Source organism: Colias philodice, chromosome 18 (genome assembly GCF_061535455.1).
Source record: "Colias philodice isolate Cphi_HAF_F1 chromosome 18, ilColPhil1 Martin Lab GWU primary, whole genome shotgun sequence".
Taxonomy (NCBI): Eukaryota; Metazoa; Arthropoda; class Insecta; order Lepidoptera; family Pieridae; genus Colias; species Colias philodice.
Window position 1 is genome coordinate 1,299,262 of NC_143103.1, and position 25,291 is coordinate 1,324,552.

Consider the following 25,291-nt stretch of genomic DNA (forward strand, 5'->3'; position numbering starts at 1 on the left):
ATTGGGTAAAATGTATGTGTATAGTCTATGGTTCATATCAGTTTGAATTCAAATTATTATTTTTACCAAGGAAATAATTACACAATCCACATTCATGTAAATACCTAGATTTCTTGCTTTATTATTATTTTTTTATTATTTATTGAAATTATTCTTACAAATTATTACAATAACTTAAGTCTAAGTCCCACAAAACTGCACATGCAGTTTGTCTGTGGGATCAAGCCTATAACTAAATTTATTATATAAAATATCTATATATCTATCTATAACTAAATATATTATATCATATTATTTTCTGTTATAAAATATAATATTAAGTGAATAGGTATATCTATTTATGAGCTTGTGTTTTAGCATTCTATTGACTGAAGAAGGTGTTTCCTTAATAATCTTTTAAATTTGTGAATATTTGCTTCTGTTCGTATGTACTCTGGTAAGCTATTGAGAAAATATGGTAAACGTTTATCTAGAGTTCGATCTCCAAAATAATTGTTGACTCTAGGTACTTCATATTTTCCTGAGGTCACTGACCTCGTTGTATGATTGGTATTTAACAGATTAAGAGAAGATTAATATTATGAATACGAAAGCGTTCGTTTGTCTTTATTTCGCAATGTGAAACAACATGTATAGGTACCATCAAGGGTACAAAAAATCGCTCAGATTATAGATAACTAGCGGTCCGCCCCTGACTCACCCGTCGTAAATGTTTACGTTTTCTCTCCATACGAACTATCCTCGTGCTTCGGGAATATTATAAAAAAGAATTAACGAAATTCAGTTCAGCCATTCTCGAGTTTAGCGCTTAGGCTTAGTAACACATATTTTGGCGATTCATTTTTATGATATTACTAGAAGACCGTCCGGCGCCCCGGCTTTGCCCGTGGTACATGTTTACGTTTTCTCTCCATAAGAATGATCCTCATATCTCAAATAATATTATAAAAAAAAGAATTAACGAAATCGGAGCTGTTCTCGAGTTTTGCGCTTACCAATTACATTTTGCGATTCATTATTCATAAATAGACAGAATATAATTTTGTTTTTTTTTTTATGATGGGTAATGTCTTGAGGGATACTTTGGAAGCTAGGGAAGAGAAATAATCAGTGCCGGATTAGGCAAGGGCTGCGCCCGTAGAAAATTCAACACAATATGATCAGTTTCTTATGTATTTATATAATCTTATATATAAAAATGAATCGCAAAATGTGTTGGTAAGCGCATAACTCGAGAACGGCTGAACCGATTTCGATAATTCTTTTTTTATTATATTCCTTGAAGTACGAGGATGGTTTTTATGTAGAGAAAACGTAAATATGTACCACGGGCGAAGCCGGGGCGGACCGCTAGTGGTAAATAAAACAATTCAAGATTGCACACTCAAAAGTCAATAAGTTTACTTGCTATAAATTTTAATTTATATATTTAAATTAGACCATTTTTATGAGTTGTTTGAAATATGCTTAATGAACTCGCATCGTTTACTAAAGACCACATGACGATACAGACAAGAAAAAAGAATAAAACGCAATAATGAGCTAAAAAAATATATTTTATTTTGTTCCATTAAAATAGTTGTTATCACAATACAATATGTACATCATAATAAAATTGATTTCTATAACAAAATCAGTCTTCACGATTGCTAGGCGGCACACTTTCGAAGAGCACTTGTACAAGGAATGTAAATTTTCCTGAAAAGATATAAAATGATTATTTTCTATGAAACTGTCGATGACGTTCCTGGGCATGGGGGTAACAATCCAGAATGTATAATGGGACAAATGGTCATTTAGGGTATTAAAAACTAATGTAGTAACGGGAACATTGGTGGCTCATTTCGTTGAAACCTAAATGGTACAGTATTTACAGACAAAATAATTTTCCAATCTGATAACAAGTCCCAAAGATTGCAAATCTCATGAGTATAGAAGTATAGACAATTTACAAGCTTTCTATTATTAATATTTGTTTTATCTGTGTGAGCTAAAATATCAGGTTATTATAAAGTTATTAAAAATACTTACGTAATAAATATGTAGGAGTTTTCTTATAATACACAAACAGAGTGTACACCGCAACGCCCAGTACAATGAATCCGATTGCCATTAAATATTTAACCGACGGGTCGTGTACAATTGGCAACACTGACAGGAATATTGCTATTAGCAACACAAAACAAGGCACTGGTGTAGGCACTCTATATGGCCGTGGTTTATCAGCATATGGCTGAGTTCTTCTTAACACTAGTAAAGCGACCATCGCCAACCCGTAGAAGAACCAGAGGAACCAACTGGCGAATTCTATTAACGTCGCAATGTTGCCGACGAGGATAAATATACAAGTTATTACTGCCTGAAATAAAAAAATAATGCATTAACAAGTGTAGTATATTTTTGGTATAGAAATATTGTTTTTACGACACGAATGAGGTATGTTGCATGCCTTATGAATTAAGACACAAAAATTAAAACTTTTTATTCATGTGAAACTAGAGTGCGACACTCAGATATTATTTTTATTGTTTGGCAAAAGCATTAAATATTCAATTATCCTTGTAGTTGTAATGAACGTACCTGTAAAGCAACAGCTGGCGCTGGTGTCAGTCTCTTTACGTTAACAAATGAGAATACTTCAAGCATGTGTCCTCCACGGGCAGCAGTGTAACATACTCTAAAACGATAAACACTATTAGTGGATAAATTCGTAAAGGTATACAAAAAAAAGTTATACAGTAATTTTTACACAATTTAAAATGTGTTTCAAGGCATTTTCAGAATATTAAATAAACGAACAGGCGCACGTAATGGCTAATGTAGTTTAATTTTTATAATACAAGATCATGTGACTGATTAAAAAATATATAAATCCTCTATAACTAGTCTAGATATGAGACAATAGACATATTTATATGATCGAATATAGTGTCGAAAAAAAAATGATGTGGGTACAAGTCTGTACAAAAACATAAAATACCTGGTAACACCAAACTGCACGCTCATCGCGCATCCGAACGTCGCGATGGCAACACCGAGCGGTATCAAGAAGCTAGCCGGCCCGAGCACTCTATCACCGAATGTGACAGCGACCGCGGGCACTGACGTCATCTCGTCGAAACTTAGCACTGACATGTACGCGACGTTCATGAATACGTAGAGCGCGGTTATGAGGGGCACCGCTATTGATATGCTGAGCGGCACGTTGCTGTAAAGGGGAAATACAATTTTATTCAGTATTTATTCGTTTTCACTTAATTTACATCACCATAAACTCAGTACAGTAATGTCTCTCTATCTGGTCCTAAAACAAGTGGTCTTGTTTATAAATTAAATTATATAAAATGGCAGCACAGACTATAACTGTGCTATAAATTTATACATGACGATGTTTTATGTTTAACCAAAGCAAACACGATATTTATGCTTAATAAAAGCTTTATGCCCTTTATGTAATGAATAATCATATTTATGGATATAATAACAGTAGGTATAGTGAAAATAAAAGGCTTTCTTAATTTTTTATCAAAGTATTTTTATAGAACTTACACTGCAGGATTTATAATTTCCTCAGTGACAACTGTAACACTGCTCCATCCATCGTACGCCCATAGACCAGAGTACAAAGCGAGCGATAGTCCTCCCGCGCTTATTTGGCTACCCTCGAATCCTTTCTCCAAATGGTCTGTGTTGCCTGTAAAAAAAAACGATTTATAGGGTCAACCGGGGCAAATGCAACTAAAAAATAACAAGTTTCAAGTTTGATCGGTTGCAGTTATCTCCTTTTATATTTGGTCATTTATTTGACCCATTTATTGTTTTTTGTATTTATTCAAGATTATTTTAAACCAATCAAGCAATACAGTAGTCTTATAAATAACTGGTAGTGAGAATATTTCCTAAAATTGGTAGAAAAAGTTACATTAACCCCTAGTCGGGGGTAAATGCAACTAACTGCCATAGCTCTTCTTCTATTTCATATAAAACAACGAATATAGAATATATTTATGTGATTTCATGTTATTCATAGGATTTTGAACTGGATTACCGTGTAGCAAGGACGAGTTTTCAGGAAAAATCTTATTTTTCTAAATGTGGGGCAAATGCAACTATTTGTTAGAGAATAGTGTGGGGAATGCAAAAAACTTATTCATCGATATATTTTTATTATTCTATATATATATATACAATAACGTTATCTATACAATAACGTTGCGATCGTAGATGGCGCCGCATTATTTAGAGGAAAATCTCATGTACCTACTTTGATTTACCACTTTAAATCGCAACAAAAAAAAATTACAGTGTACTACCTACTAAGTCAATTTTAGTTTTTGGTCAGAACAAATAATATTCTTTGTGTTAAATATTGTTAAAAACGTAAACCAAACAAAATACGTTTATTAGTTAATCAACCGTTAACTAAAAATTACTTGAACAATCACAGAACTATCCTACCTATCGTTTTTAGTTACTTATAGTCTTTAACCACGCTTTATCTAATTTTAATTTTACTTATGAATCCGTCTCTGGGTATAATATCGAAGAAATAATCGATGGTTCTTCTTTAATTAATCATAAAGAAAGTATATTTTGACTACCAAGAAGGATACATAATAAAAATATCGACACTGTCACATCACTAGTGTTTTTAGTTTCATACAAAAATATAAGGGGCTATTGTAACTAACCTCACAGTTGCAATAACCCCACAGTGAAATTTTCATGAGGCAATTGTAACTGCATCAATAACACAAAATAGAGTCAACTAACGCATTAAAAATATAAATGAAATATGCTTAACGGCTTGTGATAATCGTGTCCAATCAAAAACACCTGCAAAAAATCACTCCTAAACAATTTTTTTGTCTGTAAAACTCGACACCTGTTTTTACGCACACCTCAGAGGAATAAACCTATAGAGTTCTTATATTGAGACAGAACAAAATACATATTTTCTTATCTACTTACTCTTAGTCAATAACAGCATAAGTCAGATTGAGATAGCGATAGAGTATCTGCACTGTCTTCAAACGTAGCGCGCCGGCAGTCAGTTTGTTTTCCAACCAGCTGGTGGGCTCAGTGCGTCAAGTGTTTTTAACGAAATATTTAGAAAATATAAAGTGTATAGTGTTTCTTTTTATTTGTCAGTGTGCTAAAATGACTATTGTATGTTTAACTACCGGCTATTACTAGTCGAATGGGAGTTTTGGATGAAAACAATGAAAAAATATCTTTCCATCGGTAAGTGATTTTCAGCAAATTGATAAATATTTATGTTCTAACCCTATTTGAAGGTTTTATCAAGCGCTTTTTTATAAGTTTATGTTGTAACTGTAACATTTACCCACTTTATGGGGTTGTGGAATACAAAAGAATTAAATAATTTTTAAAAAATATCACAATATTATCACGTTTGGCATTTTGTTTACCACCGTAGTGTTGTAACACATCTAGCGTATATTATCGATTTATGACAAAAAATCTATTTCATATTAACGTTGATTTATTTATTTTGTTTATTATATCAGATTTATATGTAGTTGTTGTAGCAAATAATAGATGTAAATTTTCTACAGCAGGAAAATAAAAAATACCACGTGGTTGTTTTATTTGACTTATCTGTTTAGTTTGTTGTTTCTCTTTTAGATTATTAATAAATTCATTTTGTTTTAGATTTCCAGAGCTAAATAAAAAAACCGGCCAAGTGCGAGTCGGGCTCGCGCACAAAGGGTTCCGTAGCAGCAAATATAATAAATTACAGTTAAATCAACCTATCTCAAAAACTATAAGAGATACTTTGATCAAACCAAAAATCGTTGAAAGAGTTAATTAGCATGCATCACCTCTATTTTTTTTAGAATTTTATACCCCGTAGTTATAAAAATAGAGGGGGGGGGACATACTTTTTACGACTTTGAGAGCTGATATCTCAAAAACCGTTCACTTTAAGAAAAATGTTTTTTAGAAAACTTTATATCATTTTAAAAGACCTTTCCATTGATACCCCACACGGGTATGTACATCGAAAAAAAAAATTTCATCCCTCAGTTACATGTATGGGGGGCCCCACCCCCAATTCTTTTTTTTACTATTTAGTGTCATATTTTTGTAGCGGTTCATACAACACATATTCCCATCAAATTTCATCACTGTAGTACTTATAGTTTCCGAGTAAATCGGCTGTGACAGACGGACAGACGGACAGACGGACAGACGGACATGACGAAACTATAAGGGTTCCGTTTTTGCCATTTTGGCTACGGAACCCTAAAAATGGGTATAAAACATGAGACGAGACGAGAAGATGAGACGTGTAGATTGGACGCCGTCGAAATTTGCTAGATTGTGTTCACTGCATTTCGAGCCTGCGTGTTATCAAGATGGATACTCTAGAAGAATTGTGCAATCTTACGCTTACGTTTTTTTTGTCCCTTTAGATAATAAATACATTTGTGTGTGAGTGAATTTTTATTTGGATTTTTTTTTACACATTTACTTTAAATGTGTAACTATGTGAAAATTAAACGGTTGATTAAATGACAGTTCTCATAGATGAGAAACTACTATTGAAATACATACTTAATATACATGCGTTTTCAAAGAAAAACCCGCATAGTTCCCATTCCTGTGGGATTTACGGGATCAAAAGTAATTTTTCCAAATTTCATTGTAATCGGTTTAGTAGTATTCGCGTGAAAGAGTAACAAACATCCATCCTCACAAACTTTCGCTTTATTAGTAGGATGTAAGGAAAATGTTTTCTTTAAGATTGTCCTTTTATGAACTTGTTAAAATTCATGCTGACTGTGCCTTTCTCCTCACTCCTTTAACTTTATTGATCTTTATTTTAAATTAGTTACATTTCAAGTTTTAAAATTTATTTTAAAATATACTAGCTTTCCGCCCGCGTTTTTAAAGAAAATCCCGCACAGTTCCCGTTCACGTGGGATTTCCGGTATAAAACCTATCCTATGTGTGTATGTACAAAATTTCATTGTAATCGGTTCAGCAGTAAAAGAGAAAGTTATCCATTCTCGCATAATTTCGCATTTATTATATTCGTAGGATTAAACAAATAATGTATTCAACTGAAATTTATGATTAATTTTGTTTTTTTTTTATTATTTATTATTTCACGAAATGCAAAATGCATTCACGATTTTATCGATGGAAGCACATCCCATCACTATCACCTTCTATCTATCTAAATACGTACCTATAGTAAAAATGGTGCCATGACTATGTTGAAACGTAGCTTGTAGTCTATAGCTATCTCATTCTTTCATACGACGTTTTCTTTAGATAGAGAGAAACAAATATATGTAAATTGTATACGCTCGATACAAGTACTCTATAGGTTTATTCCTCTGAGACGCACACCAACTTCAAAATAGCGGTTTGACACAATGGCCTATCAATCAAATAGTTTTCATCGTAGTGGCACCATCTATTACTTGTAAGATTTATTAGTCGTTGAGTTATTGAATCATAGGTGGCGATTTATTACAACAACTCTAATAAATTAGTTATGATAACTAAAGGTATATTAAGAAGAGCTGGAACGTCAACACATTTACACATTGCACATGTTAGGCCGGGAGATACTGACACAAAATTTCGGGTCATTTGTAACAGGATGGCGGTCTAAAGTAACCGTCATGAGAAGCTATAAATTTTGTAAACAAGTGTTCAGGAGTTCACAACATTTGGACCAACAAAAAAAATGAATTTGTTTAAGATTTAATAAATTATTAAGTAACAAATATTACAATTAACAAATATACCAATACACATATATATACAAATATAACAAATATACCAATTAACCTAACCAATTACTTCACAATTTAAAACCTACTTCTAATATTAACCTTAAGTTTCCAAAGATTAGCGCGTTTGAACAAACAACTCTTTCTTTTTACTTATTATATATTTTAGATAAATTGTATTACGCACCTTTTGACGTTTTTTTCGTGGCGAATTTATTTCCTTAGATGTACTGGCTACTGGCTCCATTATACGTAATAACAAATAAAATTAACGCAACAATTAAAGTAACAACAATAAAAAAGTGATAACGAAACAATAACAAAATTAACAATAACAACCAGATCCGCGATATATGCAAAGCAATGAAACAAACTCGTACGCATTCGAAACTCGAATGATGCGTTTATTTCAAAATGGCGTCCCGATAGTTCACAATCCCTGCGACGGACGCGTTCCGGTACCAAGAAACACAAACGATAGCGCTTTGCGTCGTTAAAATATGATCCGACTAAATTAAATAGGTTGTTACTTTCATATAACCCGTCTATATTTCATGTCGATTGAATATGGTCAATTTATTATTATCTCGCAGTATAAAATGTTTACTTAGTAAAAGATGTTTGTTTACATAATTTATAGCTTCTCGTGACGGGTACTTTAGAGGGGTCTTAGTACGCAATGACAAAAAGAAAAATGATCGTCAGAACGCTGGTACCGGCGGACTAGTCGCGTGGGCACACACAGCACACTCGTCGGATAAATAGCGAAAGTCCAACGATTTGTAACACAAAAATTTTAGAATTTACCGATAGCCCTTAAAAAAGATGTAGGCGGTAGTGTCATGCCATACTTTGACGATGTGACTTACAGTCCGCCATACCGACGTGAATGCGTTGATTTAAAAAAAATAATTCAACCATTTGTACCGGGCTAACTTTTGCACAGGTAACCATCGTCGTGCAGCCATTTACTCAAATCGCCATGCCATACTTTTCGGACGATTCCAAATGGTCGCCATACCGCGGAAAATCTGCAAATTTTTGATTTTTTTTTTCTCGCCAAACTATTTGTACCACCCTACATTTTTTTTTCAACAACTCCTGAATGATTATAAATAGAAGTGTGATAATGCCATACCTGTGGGAGGTGACGAATGTGTATAAGATTTTTTTCTCATTGTAAGATTTTATTCGTAGTTTGAACGATTTGTAGCAGTATGGCACTAATTTTTCCCTGTATTAAAAGTATGGCAAATATAATACCTAATGGTCACGTTGCATCATATACTTTCCAAAAATGCCGTACTGGTACAAATCGCCAATTCTTTTCATTTTTTTTTACGTCTTGGCTTAAGTCTTACAATCATCCGCCCCATGTTTGTATTCTGCGATATTTTTTTCTAGGTAGAATTGTATACAAACAAACAGAATATAATGATCCCATACTGTAAAAAATTATTTTACGTATTGTACAGTCGTATTTTTGAAACGTGACGAATAAATTAATTTTTTAAGTATGGCAGCACTTTTTCCCCCTACTAGAAAGTAAAGTATGGCAAATATAATAATGGTCACATTTTATCAAATACTCTCCAAAAATCCAAATGCAATACTGGTACAAATTGTTTGGCGAAAAAAAAATTTTTTTTTGCAGATTTTCGGCGGTATGGTGGCCATTTGGAATCGTCCGAAAAGTATGGCATGGCGATTTTCGTAAATGTCTGCACGATGATGATTACCTGTGCAAAAGTTAGCCTGGTACAAATGGTTGAATTGTTTTTTTTTAAATCAACGCATCGCGTCGGTATGGGGGGCTGTAAGTTACACCGGAAAAGTATGGCATGACACTACCGCCTACATCTTTTTTATGGGCTATCGGTAAATTCTAAAATTTTTGTGTTACAAATCGTTTGACTTTCGCTATTTATCCGACGAGTTCGACTAACGCCCACGCGACTAGTCCGCCGGTACCAGCGTTCTGACCATCATTTTTCTTTTAGTCATTGCGTAATAAGACCTCTGTAGAACCGCCATTCTGTTACAAATGACCCGAAATTTTGTGTCAGTATCTCCCGGCCTATGTATGTGTCATATTTTGCAATTGTTTATTTAAATACAGGGTGATGTAATTGGTGTAGTACGAATATCTAAAAATCTATGAAGAATTTTGTGATACAGTAAATGGAAGAATTATAGACTATTTTACAGTATTTAATAAAATCATTTAATTTTTTGTTCATTTTCATTAGAAATGTCAATTTTTCTCACCGAGGTGGAAATTTGGATGATAAGGATCTTGTTAGAAAAATATAAATTTTCACTAAAATCGGCATTTTTTTTTTCAAAAATCAAATTACTAATTAATAATCAAAGTTATCACATTATTAAAAAAATAAGCCAAACTATACACCATTTTTACCTACTTGATGCAATCCTCAAAGATCATGGACATAGTGTATTGCGCCTTCCACCATACCATCCAGAACTCAACCCAATAGAGTTACTATGGGGCATAATTAAAGGGAAAGTAGCATCACAAAATGTGAACTATAACTTGAAAACTGTGGAAGCATTATTTAGAAAGGAAGCAAATGCTATTAGTCTGGATATGTTTAGTGACGTTTGGAGAAAGACCGAGAGAGACCGCGAGAACATGAGGAAAAATATATTCAATTAGAACCAAAAGTAGATAATTAATACACTGACTCATTTATTCTCCTCCTTTTCTAATGGGTTTCATCCTACTACTATTTTTTTTAGGTTTTTATCATTTTGGAAGGGATTGGCCCTGGTGTATGTTGGGAGTGAGCGCACGTGTTATTTGTATTGTTTTTATGGCCTGAAATTTAATTATTATTTGATAATTGAATAATTATTAATACTTTTATCTAATTGATTATTATTAGAATAAATATTTAACTTCATCAATTGATTTACTTGTACTGTAAAAAAAAAAAGTCGCATTTATTTTTGAACATACTGTAAGTGAAATTGCATAAGTGTGAGTACTGTGAACATGCCAGCTTTCCTTAATTGACCGATAGTTGCCATAGCCCCATAGTTGCATTTGCCCCGGTTGACCCTATACATTTTTATGATAAACTCCTTGTGATTTCATTGTGATTCACGTTTTTAAGTAAATACTAAAAATCGAATAACTGTTAACTGTAAACTGTTACAGCACAGATATAAAACTATACTACTTAGTACTTACAGTACTTTTTAAAGAATCTAAAACCTTTCACCAATTCTTGTACTAAATTTTTAATTAATAATACTAATATTCTTACCCTTTGCTATCACATAAATTCCTCCTCCAATAACAACAAGACAGGCAAATATTTTGCACACACCAAATATATTTTGTACTCTTACAAACAGCTTCACACTTGTTATATTTATATAAGTCATAATAACTGCAACAAAATATAAAATCATTGTTTTTTGGTTCTTTATAGGTTTAATTACAATAAAATCTATGGCAGTATATTCACCATACATATCTACATATTTGATATTAGAATATGCATGCCTAGATGCACAGTATATCATTCTGGAAATTTGAGTTTAATTACTGAAGTTTAGACATAAATTAATATATGAATTTAGTTTAATTATATTACAAATGTTATCAAAATTTGTAATATAATTAAATATCTATGGCGTCATATCAAGTTTCTATTAATATTTAGGATAGCTTTTGTCTGATTAATCAGGATTATCTTTCAAAAAGATTACTCCTGTAACTCATTTAAAAAGAAAAAAGTTTCATAAAAAATATACCTAATCAACCAAATAAAATAGATAAGATAAAGAATAGGAAATGAAAATAAATAAAATAACCAAGTGTCTTACTAAAAGTTTTTATTAAAATGACTTAATATTGATTTACAAAATAAACATAATTTAATTCACTTAACAACTCACAAACTTAATTCTGTTGTAGCTAATCTGTACGACATAATAATAATAATACGACATAATCTATTTTAAAATGGTGTCCACAATGATTTTTTTTTCTGGCAACATCACTACGATCACTTTCTATATCCCTACATCCCTATGTATGCTTAAATCTTTTAAACTAACCAACGGATTTTGATGCGGTTTTTTTTAAGAGATAGAGTAATTCTTGAGGAAGGACTAAGTATATGATTTGTTAAGGTTTAGACAACGCGGGCGAAGACGCAGGCGAAAAGCAAGTTTAATATAAAGATTTAAGGGTGAATTTACGATGAGAATAAAAAATAATTTTAAAATACATATTAGCAAGCGAGTTTCACTTCCATATCATTGTAGGGGTTTGCTGTGACTATGTTCATTTTACTCAATAGTTCAATTATTTCGAAATTTTCATTTGTAACTTCAATATATCCATTGGATTCCTCGTTTAATTTCTCCTGCATCAGTTGCTGAAAATATAAATAGCATTTTAAAATAAAACAAGTTGAATACACTGTATAATGTTATGTGAATGAATAGACTGGGGATAAAAACAAAACAGCCTCAGGGTTAAAGTGAAAGTATTTTTGAAATAGGTTCAGTAGTTTTTATTTGTTAAAAATCATAAATTAAACCTTATATTAAATAGTTGAAAACAAACATCAAATCTTTCATCTCAATCATATTAATCTACAGTCTATACTAATATTATAAAAAGGAAAGGTTTGTATGTCTGTATGGTTTTCACATATAAACTACTGGACCGATTATGATGAAATTTGGCACAGATAATCATTAGAAAAAAAAAATATATATTAACCATGATATATAATAGGTTTGTGCGAGGTTCGTCGCCTAGGAGAAAAAGATACTCGAAGACAGAGATTACATTAAATCCGATAAAAAAAAATCTTTAGAAATTATACAAACTTACCAACAAAGAAATAAAAAAAAAATGTTAAACAGGGACAAGTGGCATTCTTTGGGGGAGGCTTTTACCCGTACGGGGTCCATAAGAACCTAACGAGTACTTAATTTTTCTAAATTATATAAAATAGATTAGTGTCTAAATAATTGTTCTACTATGTACTCAAACTATAACTGTAACTAAAATTGTATATTCTTATGGAACAAATAAAGCTTTATTTATTTTTATTTATTTTTATTTTAATCATTAGACCCTGAGAAAGAACATAGGCTACCTTTTATTGCGAAATATGTACCACGGGTGAAGCCGGGGCGGACCACTAGTATAGAAGAAAGCTGATAATATTAATTACTCCATCTTGAGTTGTACTTTATAACCATTACTAGCTGCGCTCTCTGGTTTCATCCGCGTGGCTTGCTCCTGTTGGTCTAAGTGTGATGATAATATATAGCCTATAGCCTTCCTCGATGAATTGGCTATCTAACACGGAAATATTTTTTTTAAATCAGACCAGTAGTTTGTGATATTAGCGCATTCAAACAAACAAACTCTTCAGCTTTATATTAGTAGGTATAGGTTATATCTATAAATATTATTTACTTACCCCCATAACATCCACTATGTCATCACTTAATTCTGGATGTAAAGACTGTATGAGACCTTGCAGTTCATTCTTCAACTCTAGAAATGTTTCCTTTGCTTTCTGCGAATGCTCCAAACGCACATCTCGATGGACCACTCTTGGCCTGGAGAGAGCTTCTTTCGCTGTTTTTGTTAAGTTTTGTAATCTGGGAAGGTTTAAACAGAAATTTTTGTTAAAAACATAATAAGTATAATGATTTTAGAAGAAATAGTATAGTTTTAATTATCACAGCACTTTTTTAATTCATTGCATGGTTTTCACAAGCAGTTTAGAAACAAACACTACTTACAGCTTTTTTATTTAGACTTTGCATTAATCTTATTATATTCTACACATTTTAAACCATACCTTTCAATCTCTCGATCTGTATCGAAGATATTCCCCTTGGTAAACGCAATCAGTTCATCTATCTGTTCCGTTTTTGTTTTCATTTCTGCTAAAAACTGAGCCGTAATTAAATTGTCGTCTGTATTTATCACTGTATTGGAGTTAAGGATTTCATTTCGGAGACCTTCGACGTAAGGCAAAGCACTATTCGCTACGTTATCTTGATGTAAAGAAACATCTAATGTGTTCTCAATTATATTCCGTGTGTCGATGCATCGTTGCTGAATTATTTTCATTTCCTTCGATAAACCATCTTTAGTATCAGTATTGAGTTTGTTAGCCATTGTAATTTGTATTGTAAGAGCGATACGATTAAACTTTGTTTTGTAAAACTTTTCTTTCTAGTGACTCTATGTGAAAACTCGTTTTCTCGTAACCGTATACTTTTATTACCTCATTATTTCGTCGTTGCGGAGAACATTAAAATTGAATCTAATAAAATAAACAATGCGTCTTTACAAACCGTTGCAAACCGTTCGAGTGAGTATGAAAATTTAAATTTCGACATTGACATTTGAGTTTTGACAGCGTCGTCCGCCGGATAACGCGCATAGACAACATGAACTTTTTATAATGTTGCAACTTCTCGCACCGGTCTTATTTTTTTTAATGATATTTCGTTTTTTAAAATGGCAATTAGTGCACACCGAATTTACCGCCAACTTTAAAAAAGATGATGATTTTTTTTTCATTTTTTGTTATTCTATCTAATGTCGAACTTAGAATAACAAAAATGTATTATTCTAGCATCATGATTATCAGGATAACCACTCACAACAATGAACAGTATTTTTATTTATTACAAATATCAAATGTAAATAAAGGGGAAATAATTTATATAAAATACTTACAAAGAGCCGATAAAGAACCCAATTTTATAGCCATCATTTTATAGTCTGTTTCCAAGTCTCTGGTAAAAGGTTGTATCGCATATTCAGCGAATGTCATAACAATAATAGCGACTTCAGCAGGTCGCAAAATTACGACATAAATCCATGCACATATGAAGGAAGGTAGCGGTCCCCAGAACTTATGCATTTTACCAAAAGCTTCTCTAAAGTAGGCATATTCTGCACCAGACTCGCCTAAAACTGTTCCAAGCTCCGCAAAGGAGAGTGCACCTGGAATTTGTCATGTTTTGTTGTTTATTTAAGTAGTACTGGGTAGTACATTATGTAAATAATAAAGGGCCTTCTACACTATTCAATTATACGTGTCACTCACAGGATGTAGATAGACAAGAAATAGACTTATGTTACCTACAAAAGTAAACTGTAAAGTCATGTAATAATTGATACAAAGATAATAAATAGGCGTCTTACCTACACCCACCTAATAATGATATAACGCCAGACACGGTCCATATTATCAGACACACGGCAACAGATCCTGAGTACTTTAATGCGGATGCCGGAGATACAAATATTCCAGACCCTATCATAACCCCGAGTATTAGGTTAACAGCTGAAAATAATCCTAATTCCCGCTTCAACTTGACTTCACTTCCGTGTCTACTAGACAAACCATTTTCGTCCTTTTCAGCCTTTTCGAGCGATTTTTCTTGTGTAGCCATTTTTTCTGTAACAATACAAAGTTAATATTATAACTATTAACTAATACGAATGTGCGAAATATGAAATTCCATATCATAATTATTATAAACTAGCGGTCCGCCCCGGCTTCGCCCGTGGTACATATTTACGTTTTCTCTACATAAGAACCATCCTCGTACTTCAAGGAATATAATAAAAAAAGAATTATCGAAATCGGTTCAGCCGTTCTCAAGTTATGCGCTTACCAACACATTTTGGGATTCATTTTTATATTATAGACTAGCGGTCCGCCCCGGCTTCGCCCGTGGTACATATTGCACGCCTCATAAGCGAAGCGTTGAGGTGGGTACTACTGTCACTTCGCGCAAAACATCTGATTTTTCAAACTTAAAATGTCTTTATGTATCATACATTGCACTTGTAAGATAATACATACACACACATATTAAGAAAAAACACTATTTTTAACGTTCATGATATTTTTGATGTCATTTTTGTTATTTAAACTAGTTAAAAAACAGTTTAAAAAAGTTCTGTCTTGGACGTCCGTGTGTCTGTATGTGCGGATCCTTTTTCTTGTTAACACGATAGCGACCGAAATACTTTACTAATCGAGTCTTTTTTTTTCTCTTACGCTTGAGTATGCTCAGGAATAGAACCCTTTCATTTTTCAGGGTCTGATTCGATGTGGTTTAATTGTTATTAAATAAACAAAAATAATAATTAATAAATAATTATTTAAAAAAAATTATGAGGCGTGCACTTTTGGATTTTCCAAATTATTTACGTTTTCTCTACATAAAAACCATCCTCGTACTTCAAGGAATATAATAAAAAAAGAATTATCGAAATCGGTTCAGCCGTTCTCGAGTTATGCGCTTACCAACACATTTTGCGATTCATTTTTATATATAAGAAGACTAGCGGTCCGCCCCGGCTTCGCCCGTGGTACATAATATTTACGTTTTCTCTACATAAGAACCATCCTCGTACTTCAAGGAATATAATAAAAAAAGAATTATCGAAATCGGTTCAGCCGTTCTCGAGTTATGCGCTTACCAACACATTTTGCGATTCATTTTTATATATAAGATATAAGAAGATTATATTTTTTTATAGGTATCCATAAATGTCACACGTCTTAAAATCTAGTCACCCTACTCTGAAATAATATCAATTGGAAATTTAATTTTATTAGACAGTCCCGGCTACACGCTATTACGATTAAGGTCAACGTAAATCATAATCGAATTATCCAGTGAATGAACTTGTAGAGACGTCTTATCAATAATTGTGATTACGATTAGAATATAATGGTAGCATTCACGTACACTCAATATTATAAATTCTTTCACAATTTTTTCTCAGGCATATTGGATTCACAGTACCGTGTTATTTTTATTTTTTTATTGAGATTATTTATATATTATTATGTAATATTGTTGAGTTTCAAAATTGTGAAATTTCTCTGAATTGCGGCTATTTGCCAGAGGCCTTGGTGTAGGTAATGTTGAGTATTTTATGACGTGTTTGTTTACTAAAAGTGAAAATGTAACGATACTTAATTTTGGGTGGCCTTTAGGAAATATAGCACTATTTTTTTAAACTATACTTCTCTGTCTCCGATACACTGAGGATCACAAAACAATAATTATTCGTGTAGGTAGGTTATGAGGAAGTCGATATGGGCATAGGTATATATGGGGTCATTTCATTTTGCTGAATTAAAGAGGAAGCAGTCGAAAAGCGGCATTTGGTAATCAAGAGACAAGAATCATTTGGGACGAATAATTTGGAACATTCTAGACATCATTATGTTCACCTTGGCATATTTATTTGAATTTTGAATTTTATAGATTTTGGTAAAAAAGGAACGCTAAATAAACTTATTCTACTTATTCATGTAGGTAATAAATAATACAGAATTTTCCTTCACTCTTTCGAAGATTAATTTGTAGTGACAGTATCTTGATCAGATCTTGTCTAGACTTGGAAAATTAGTTCATCGAATCAATCAGATAAAAATAAAAACTTCTAGGTAGGTAGGTACCTACCTAAGTAGAATAATTAAGTAAAAGTAATTAACTGATATTGAATATTGTAAATCCGGAAATTTAGATTAGATTGTGAACATGGGGTTTTAGAAAAAATAGAAGCAGAACTGAGCATAGTAAGTAGTTAAGTAGTAAAAATTTAGTCGTGTTTAACACATTTCTAATTTAATTACAAGGCTTATTTGCCCAGCTATATAAGTACTTAAAAACGATCTTTTATGGAATATTATGTAATATTTATAATTTAAACAAGTCATTAAGTGGTCATACAGAATTGCAATATCGATTTAAACTGTGTTGTAATCTATTCAATAATCCTATTGATTTTTGATAAGGTATCACATCTTGGCGACTGTAACATTGGAGGGTTGCTAATTATTAGGTTGAATATCTTGATATGTCTTGGCATGGCAACAACAGCTACATATCTAATCATTAAAATATTCGATGATGTCGAAATAAATGCTGATTGAAGGGGCGTGTTTAAGGGTTGAATAAAACATATTGTGTTGATTCATGATGTTGTTATTTCACTAATAATACACAAAATATCACAGTGAATAACCTCCTCCTTTTTTTTTAATTCGGTTATAAATAAATTTCGTGTTCCGAAATATCTAAAATATTATTTAATTTTGATATTACGCGTCGACCAACTTTATGCGTGAATCGTGATCCACTTTATCCTATCGCTTAATCTGATTGAAAAGTCGATTCTTTGTAAATCGGCATTTTCCTACTCGGTACTATTCATCAGTCGTATATGTATTTCCATTTCTAATCTCTCCTTTCTAGATAGAACTAGTTAATATTTATGTAATAATGATCATTATAACACATGATCTGATCATAATAAAACGACCTATTGATCTTTAGCTGAGGTCTGAGGATAAGGGCTGTAACACTGTATTATCTATTTGTAGAGAATTTTAACACAAACTTAAAATGTATTAGGTACTTACATATTATTTTATACTATTCATATATGTATTATATTTTACACATAGGTATTAAAGTAGATCTCTGTACACATCGTTTTCTTTTTAAAACATCCGTAAAAAACAATATTTCCTTCCTCTATCGGTTTTCCGATATAATTGTCGTCTTTATTTCTATCCAAAATTTAAAACAATGCATGCTATACCGAAAGCAATTTAGTATTCTTACTTTCATAAGCAATAAGTTTAAATTTTTTTTAGGTATGGGTCAGCCCTAAACTTCGAGTAAAGTGATAAAGTGGAAATATATTTAATACAGTCATTATATATTGTAGATAATTACATAGTTACGATAACTCACAATTGAATCTGTATTGACGAACTTTTATTTAATACAAAATAAGAATAACAATGCTAAATTCAAGCAAAATAGTACGTTATTTATACTTAGAATGAATGTAGATTGTAGAGTCAGATTTTAGCTCATGTGGTCAAGAACTCTCGTGATTTAGGTCACGATCACACTGGAAAAGTCAACAAAATATACCTAGAAGTACTACATACGTTGATAAAAGTATATTATATATGTATAAGCTAATATACAGGGTGTCCCACTGTTGGTATACTAAGCTCAAAGGAGGTTATAGTTTTGCATACGCTGAGTACGTAAAAAATACTTATAAAATTCCAGACGCATTTTTTTTTCAAATAGATGAATTCTTAAAACTCTATGCGTACACCTCTAACAAGCAACCCGCCCAACTTTGCCACCAGCACGTGAGCTATCGTTAAGATTATGTTTTCATAGACAAAATGCTCATATTAGAGAAGCGGTAGGTATATGCCGGCTGCGCGAAGTTAGAGAAGAAAACATGGATTTTGAGGAAAACTTTAGCAAAAAATTTTTGACGTAATTTTGTTGTTTAAGTATTTTTTACGTGATCAGTGTATGTAAAACTACAAGTCCCTTCGCGCTTAGTATACCATTAGTGGGACACCCTGTATATTAGAGATTCGTGGGCGTCAAATAGGTATATTTTTAACATTTTTTTTTTGTTAGTCTTTTACTACTTATTACTTTCGAGCGGAATAGTACACTATATGTTTTACACTTTTTTATTATTTTAGCGCGAGCAATAAACTCGATTTTGATTGTTATTATAAATTTATTATAACTTATATTTGTTCATTGTCCATCCGTAATCCATTATCCATACTTTAAAGTCATTGACTGATAACAGCAGTAAGTACATATTTTATTTACAGAAACTGTCAATATTTGATGGGGATTAGGATTGTTTCCTTAAGGGCTTTATTCATTGGCTTAATAACAATATACATACCACATATTACTACACATATTATGTTTAATTTGTAGAGTTTGTTGACAGTAGTATGTGGAATAGCTTCTTCTGTGGAAAATTTCTTTTAAAGAATTCGTAAGGTAATTAAAGACGCAATCAATCTTTACTAAGAATTACAGAATGATTTTTGATCCAACAGTTGAGTACTTATATTTGAGTCAAGGAGTAGAGATTGCAATAATTCACTAATAGTGATTCAATGGAGTGGTTATGTCTTTGCGTAAACACCTGTGCACTTTTATGTGTACTAACTGCTACAATATATATAATATAGACAATAATTTTCACCATAAAATAGTACGAAAATGTACGTCTACACTACACCCCGGAAGAAAAATAAGCCTATATATAATAGCTCTAAGATAAATGCGTGCTAAGTATCCATATCTAGGTTATTTTCATAGTGTCTGGTCATAATTTATCTTAATTATGACCTGTCTGATAATATTATCAAATTAATTAAAAAAACTTATTGAAAATAATGTCAACAATATTTAGAAATGCTAACTCATGCGAACGTGTTTCAGAGTTACAATAATCTCGTAATATTGTAAACGTTGATAGTATTCAATGTATTTCTTAAATAAATCAGGTCAATAGGCATTACGAAGCACGTTTGTATACTGTAAACACTACAGCTTAAGAAATGTACTTGATTTTGCTAAATAAAACACCACGATTGCATCTTCGAAGTGATATCGTGGTAAGAGCATTATCACAATAAAGGAGAACGTATCATTTATTTCTCCTTTAAATCTATACATACTAATATTATATAGCTGAAGAGTTTGTTTGTTTGTTTGAACGCGCTAATCTCAGGAACTACGTCCGATTTGAAAAATTCTTTCGGTGTTAGATAGCCCATTTATCGAGGAAGGCCATAGGCTTTATTATATCATCACGCTAAGACCAACAAGAGCGGAGCAAAAGCAATGCGGGTAAAACCGCCGAGCACAGCTAGTATATAATTTCGAAAGAATAGAAAATTATATTGAAATAAAAATAAAGAGCTTAGCTCAGAGACGCTGTTATTTTGTACTCTCTGTGTTTACCTACTTAGTTTTTATTCGATTTATTTTGTTTAATTATTTTTTATATTCTACGCAATATGGTTCCACACTCACTTCAGTTGACCATAAACTGAAAAATATGAGCTCCTCCACGTAGTACATAGTAACTCAATGGCTCCTCCTCCACACACAAGAACAGAATGGTGAAAAGTTTGTGGATACACTTTTAGTTTTATTTTATTTTGGCAAATGATAGACGATAGTCCATTTCTCAATAAAAATATGTTTTTTTTTTATTTCAAGCAACTGTACTACATCTGCGACTGTATCATGTACCTACATAACATTATTATGTTATTTATTATGTTTGGTCTAATACTTTTTACGTTTTTACATTCAAAAAGGGAATTAGCTTGTGTTGTGGGTACGCCATGTAGGTAATTACTTAGCAAACAATTCGCAAAATGGCGACCCAATTAGAAAATGGCTTACAGGCGAGGCCAGTCGTAAAGATCGATTTCACATGGAAAAAACAGTTATGTAATTTAAACTAACTAAGTAAAGAATATTAGAATAAATGGGAATTTTATTGATTGTTTTATTAGTGTTTTTTTAATATTATTTTGTAATATTATTATCTATAACTAGGTGGATCCGCTCCTGTTGGTCTTAGCGTGATGGTACCTATATAGCCTTTTGCATACGCTGAGTACGTAAAAAATACTTATAAAATTCCCCTAAAAAGCAACCCGCCCAACTTTGCCACCCGCACATGAGCTATCTTTTAAGATTATGTTTTCATAGAAAAAATGCTCACATTAGCGAAGCGTTATGACTGCGCGAAGCTAGAGAAGAAAACACGAACATGCATGAACTCAGCAAAAAAAAATTTGGCGTAATTTTGTTGTTTAACTATTTTTTACGTGATCAGTGTATGCAAGACTACAAGTCCCTTCGTGCTTAGTATACCGGTAGTGGGACACTATGTATATATACATATTACAATAGGTATAATTATTATATTAACGTAACTACATTGTATGTGAGAAATTAAAGAAAATTGTAAAAGAACTCTTTTCATCAACGCTTTGCATATAATTCCGAATAATTTAAACACTAGGTACATGCATCTCAATAAATTCAATTCCGTAAGAATTAACAAAAAAATCTCTTTGTTTTGGAAACACATACGGAAAGGTGATTGACCTCGCGTTATGTTTACAATGCGCCTGCACTTGGCAACTGGTGTGATTATAAATATTTATTTTTAATTTTACGAATTGCGTTCTTACAAGCTTATAATCGGAACGTGAGATCTCAGATAGTAGTTGGCATTGTATTAAAAAAGGAATAAAAAAAAATCTCTAAATTGATAATATGGTACTTATTATTGCATTGGAGGTAACTTTCCACTTTTCACGTTATTACTTTTTCGTTAGTTCCGATGACGGTTAAATAATAAGTAAATGCGTTAAAATATTATTTTTTTGTCAAAGGTCTAATCTAATTCTTCTAAAAACGTTCCGTAAGATATCTGCCAGTTTACCTGCCCATCAAAATCAGTCTAGCTGTTTCAGATATAGCACAATAACTATTTAGTAATTTTTTATGCATCTAAAAAGCTTTTCCTTCAGTTAAAATAATTACAATAATTACCTACCATTTTAATGCCCAAGTGTCATCTTCATTCATGCTTATATAACTAGCTTGGTACCTAGCACTAAGGTTATGCTATACATGATAAATGATAATGTATCATATTATATTCCACATATAACATTAATTATAATAAGGTATGCAAAAGTATGCAACTGCATATCTCAGCTTTGTTTGATTCTGACGTTGTCGAACACGACACCCCGTGAATTCCGAGTATATTCCTTTACATATTATAATTGTTATTTTTTAAATAAATGCAAGTACAGTACTTGGAAGTTTAATTTCAACCTGTCATATTTAACGAATGATGCAAATTTTGAAGTAGGTACGCGTTCTGCGTGTGCCGTGTGGTACCTATAAAATTCTGAGAAATTTTCTTTTTTCTTTGTGTAGGTAAGTATTTATTTTAATTGAATGTAACTGTCATGTAATTAACTTAATCCGAACGAAAAAAAGTTAAGAGTTTGAAATTGAAACATGAACGCGGCAAAATTTGACATATTGCACGCCTCATAAGCGAAGCGTTGAGGTGGGTATTAGTCAGTTCAATAAAGAAACGAATCTTCAATGGCGGCCAAAGCTGACTTTGACAGATGGTAGGATCAGCAAAAAAGAAAATAAAAATAACGTAAATTGATAATTATTTTATTAATTATTTCAAATTGTTTGTTGGCAAACTTTTGGTTATTGTATTTGTGTATTTATATGAATTATCATATTTACGTATACAGAATGTAATAAAATCCCCATAACACTTGTAATATGCCCATAAAACTGAACAACTTTTCCCAAAGAACATATTTTGTCAAATTCCAATAAAACATTATTTACTTTCGCAAATGCATAATTGTCATTGTAAAATTAATGATAAAAACTATTATAGGGAAAATCAAATACATTTTAGTAATTTTATTTTTCCATTTTTTTTTTGCATACCGTACGGCCGTGTGTGAGCGAGAGGGAATGATAAGCGCCGCCATTGAAGATTCGTTTCTTTAAAGAACTGATTAATACTACTGTCACTTCGCGCAAAACATCTGATTTTTCAAACTTAAAATGTCTTTATGTATCATACATTGCACTTGTAAGATAATACATACACACACATATTAAGAAAAAACACTATTTTTAACGTTCATGATATTTTTGATGTCATTTTTGTTATTTAAACTAGTTAAAAAACAGTTTAAAAAAGTTCTGTCTTGGACGTCCGTGTGTCTACTATGTGCGGATCCTTTTTCTTGTTAACACGATAGCGACCGAAATACTTTACTAATCGAGTCTTTTTTTTTCTCTTACGCTTGAGTATGCTCAGGAATAGAACCCTTTCATTTTTCAGGGTCTGATTCGATGTGGTTTAATTGTTATTAAATAAACAAAAATAATAATAAATAAATATTTATTAAAAAAAAATTATGAGGCGTGCACTTTTGGATTTTCCAAATTATTTTAATTTATAATCAAAAAGGAAAATTGATAAGAAAATTCACTTGCCAACGCTCAAAGAAAAGAAATAAACATTTATAACCTTAAAATACATGAATAACTAAATCTGTCGGTCAACGTTCTGACTGAAAAGTGAAAACAATAAACAAAACCCAAAAGGAGAGCGGAATTTCGAACTGTCACTTTATTTTTAAATTTGGAATTTTCGTTCTTATTTTTAAATTCGTAATATTTTTGGCCAGCTCTACGTGTTATTGATTTTGAAACAAAAGGCCTTCAAAAAGCATTGAAGCTTAACGGTTTTTTTGTCAATTTTCACTTTCTAATTGGTGTAATTTTGTTGAAGTGGAGCTTACAATTAGCTGTAACTTGCGTAGATAGAACATAATATAAGAAATTTTATGTTGTGACTTCATGTAGGCAAGTAAGAACCTAATTGATTACATAACATAAAATTATGTTTTAATTGTTACATATTAGAAATCTATGTACCTAAATTTGTAATTCCTATTGGTTTTAAATTATTTATGAAATGTGATGCACGTATTTCGAAAACGTTTTAATCACAAACTTCACCTCTCTGAAGTTCGAATACCTATAATAAAACTTGTTTATTATGGGAGGTTAGATATATTTTTTTAAAGCAGAAAAAAGGACCTGGGAAGTAATGGCAGTGAATAGATGAGAATACAAAAGGTTTCCGACTGCCGTATTGAATGAACATACCATGTATTATAGTGTACATATAACAGCAGTGTGTTTGTCGTGGTCAGAGCTATTTGCGGGGTTTCTAAGCACTAGAATTATGTAATATAATATTGAATGTAAAGGAAAAACTCATTAGAGTTTTAAATTTCCATATTAAGATATTAACATTTTACTTAATTGTTTTTTACTTTTTGTCTATGACTGTGTTATGTGTAGGTGATGATTTCTTTAAAGATTCCTTCGGAAAGGTTTCTATATATTTATGATATCTTATTTATTTTTTTAACCTAAGTACCTACTGCTTATAAGAAAAATAGGCATCGACACTTGACAGCATTAACATCTACTTCAGTAACTTCAAATCGTTGATTCATTAAATTCCCAAGCCTACAATGGCTCTACAATCTACATCCTGTTTAAAAATCCCTTTATACCCCAGTAACGACCCTTCAAGGCTTTAACGGTCAAATGATTTTAAAATATCGGCCTACGAACAGAGACGGACTAAACTCATCGAAGGCCCGGTGCGGAAAATCAGACGTATTTAGATATATTTTTATATCAAAGTTGATTATTGGTGCTCATAAAGTAATATTTTTTGAAGTGAAAACTTCTTTAGCGGCGTTGGGTATAAAATCTTAAATTCGCGTCAGGACACGTGGCCTGATCGAAAAAGCGTAAGACGGATGTTTTATTTTTTTTAGCCCTTATATTCCATCAAAGACGGATACCATTCCAAAATATCAAACATGCTGAACGTTAATAATCAAGTTTTTACTTCTGCCGGCACTCCCGGAGTGCAACCTTTTTTTTTATTTATAAATAATATATATTGGCATCACCTAGAATTTTTAACTTCAAATTTTTTTCAGTTCAACTTAGTAGAA

At 31.9% G+C, this 25,291-nt stretch overlaps 2 protein-coding genes across 2 annotated transcripts in view; both read right to left on the reverse strand.

Moving 5' to 3' along the window:
- Nucleotides 1–1,535: 1,535 nt before the first annotated feature.
- LOC149480235 (b(0,+)-type amino acid transporter 1-like) overlaps nt 1,536–25,291 on the reverse strand; it is a 29,756-nt gene continuing 6,000 nt past the window's right edge. The window contains exons 2-9 of the mRNA XM_089706638.1: nt 15,005–15,250; nt 14,524–14,793; nt 11,063–11,188; nt 3,550–3,694; nt 2,981–3,208; nt 2,581–2,677; nt 2,032–2,359; nt 1,536–1,698 (exon numbers count right to left, since the gene is read on the reverse strand). Coding sequence (XP_089562764.1) covers nt 1,634–1,698; nt 2,032–2,359; nt 2,581–2,677; nt 2,981–3,208; nt 3,550–3,694; nt 11,063–11,188; nt 14,524–14,793; nt 15,005–15,245 — 1,500 coding nt within the window. The 5' untranslated portion in view covers nt 15,246–15,250 and the 3' untranslated portion in view covers nt 1,536–1,633. The remainder of the gene's footprint in view (nt 1,699–2,031; nt 2,360–2,580; nt 2,678–2,980; nt 3,209–3,549; nt 3,695–11,062; nt 11,189–14,523; nt 14,794–15,004; nt 15,251–25,291) is intronic.
- LOC149480236 (uncharacterized) lies at nt 11,895–14,193 on the reverse strand. Its single transcript, XM_089706745.1, has 3 exons — nt 13,634–14,193; nt 13,247–13,430; nt 11,895–12,184 (listed from the first exon to the last, which is right to left on the reverse strand). The coding sequence occupies exons 1-3, from the start codon at nt 13,954–13,956 to the stop codon at nt 12,038–12,040; spliced, it is 654 nt and encodes a 217-aa protein (XP_089562871.1). The 5' UTR covers nt 13,957–14,193; the 3' UTR covers nt 11,895–12,037.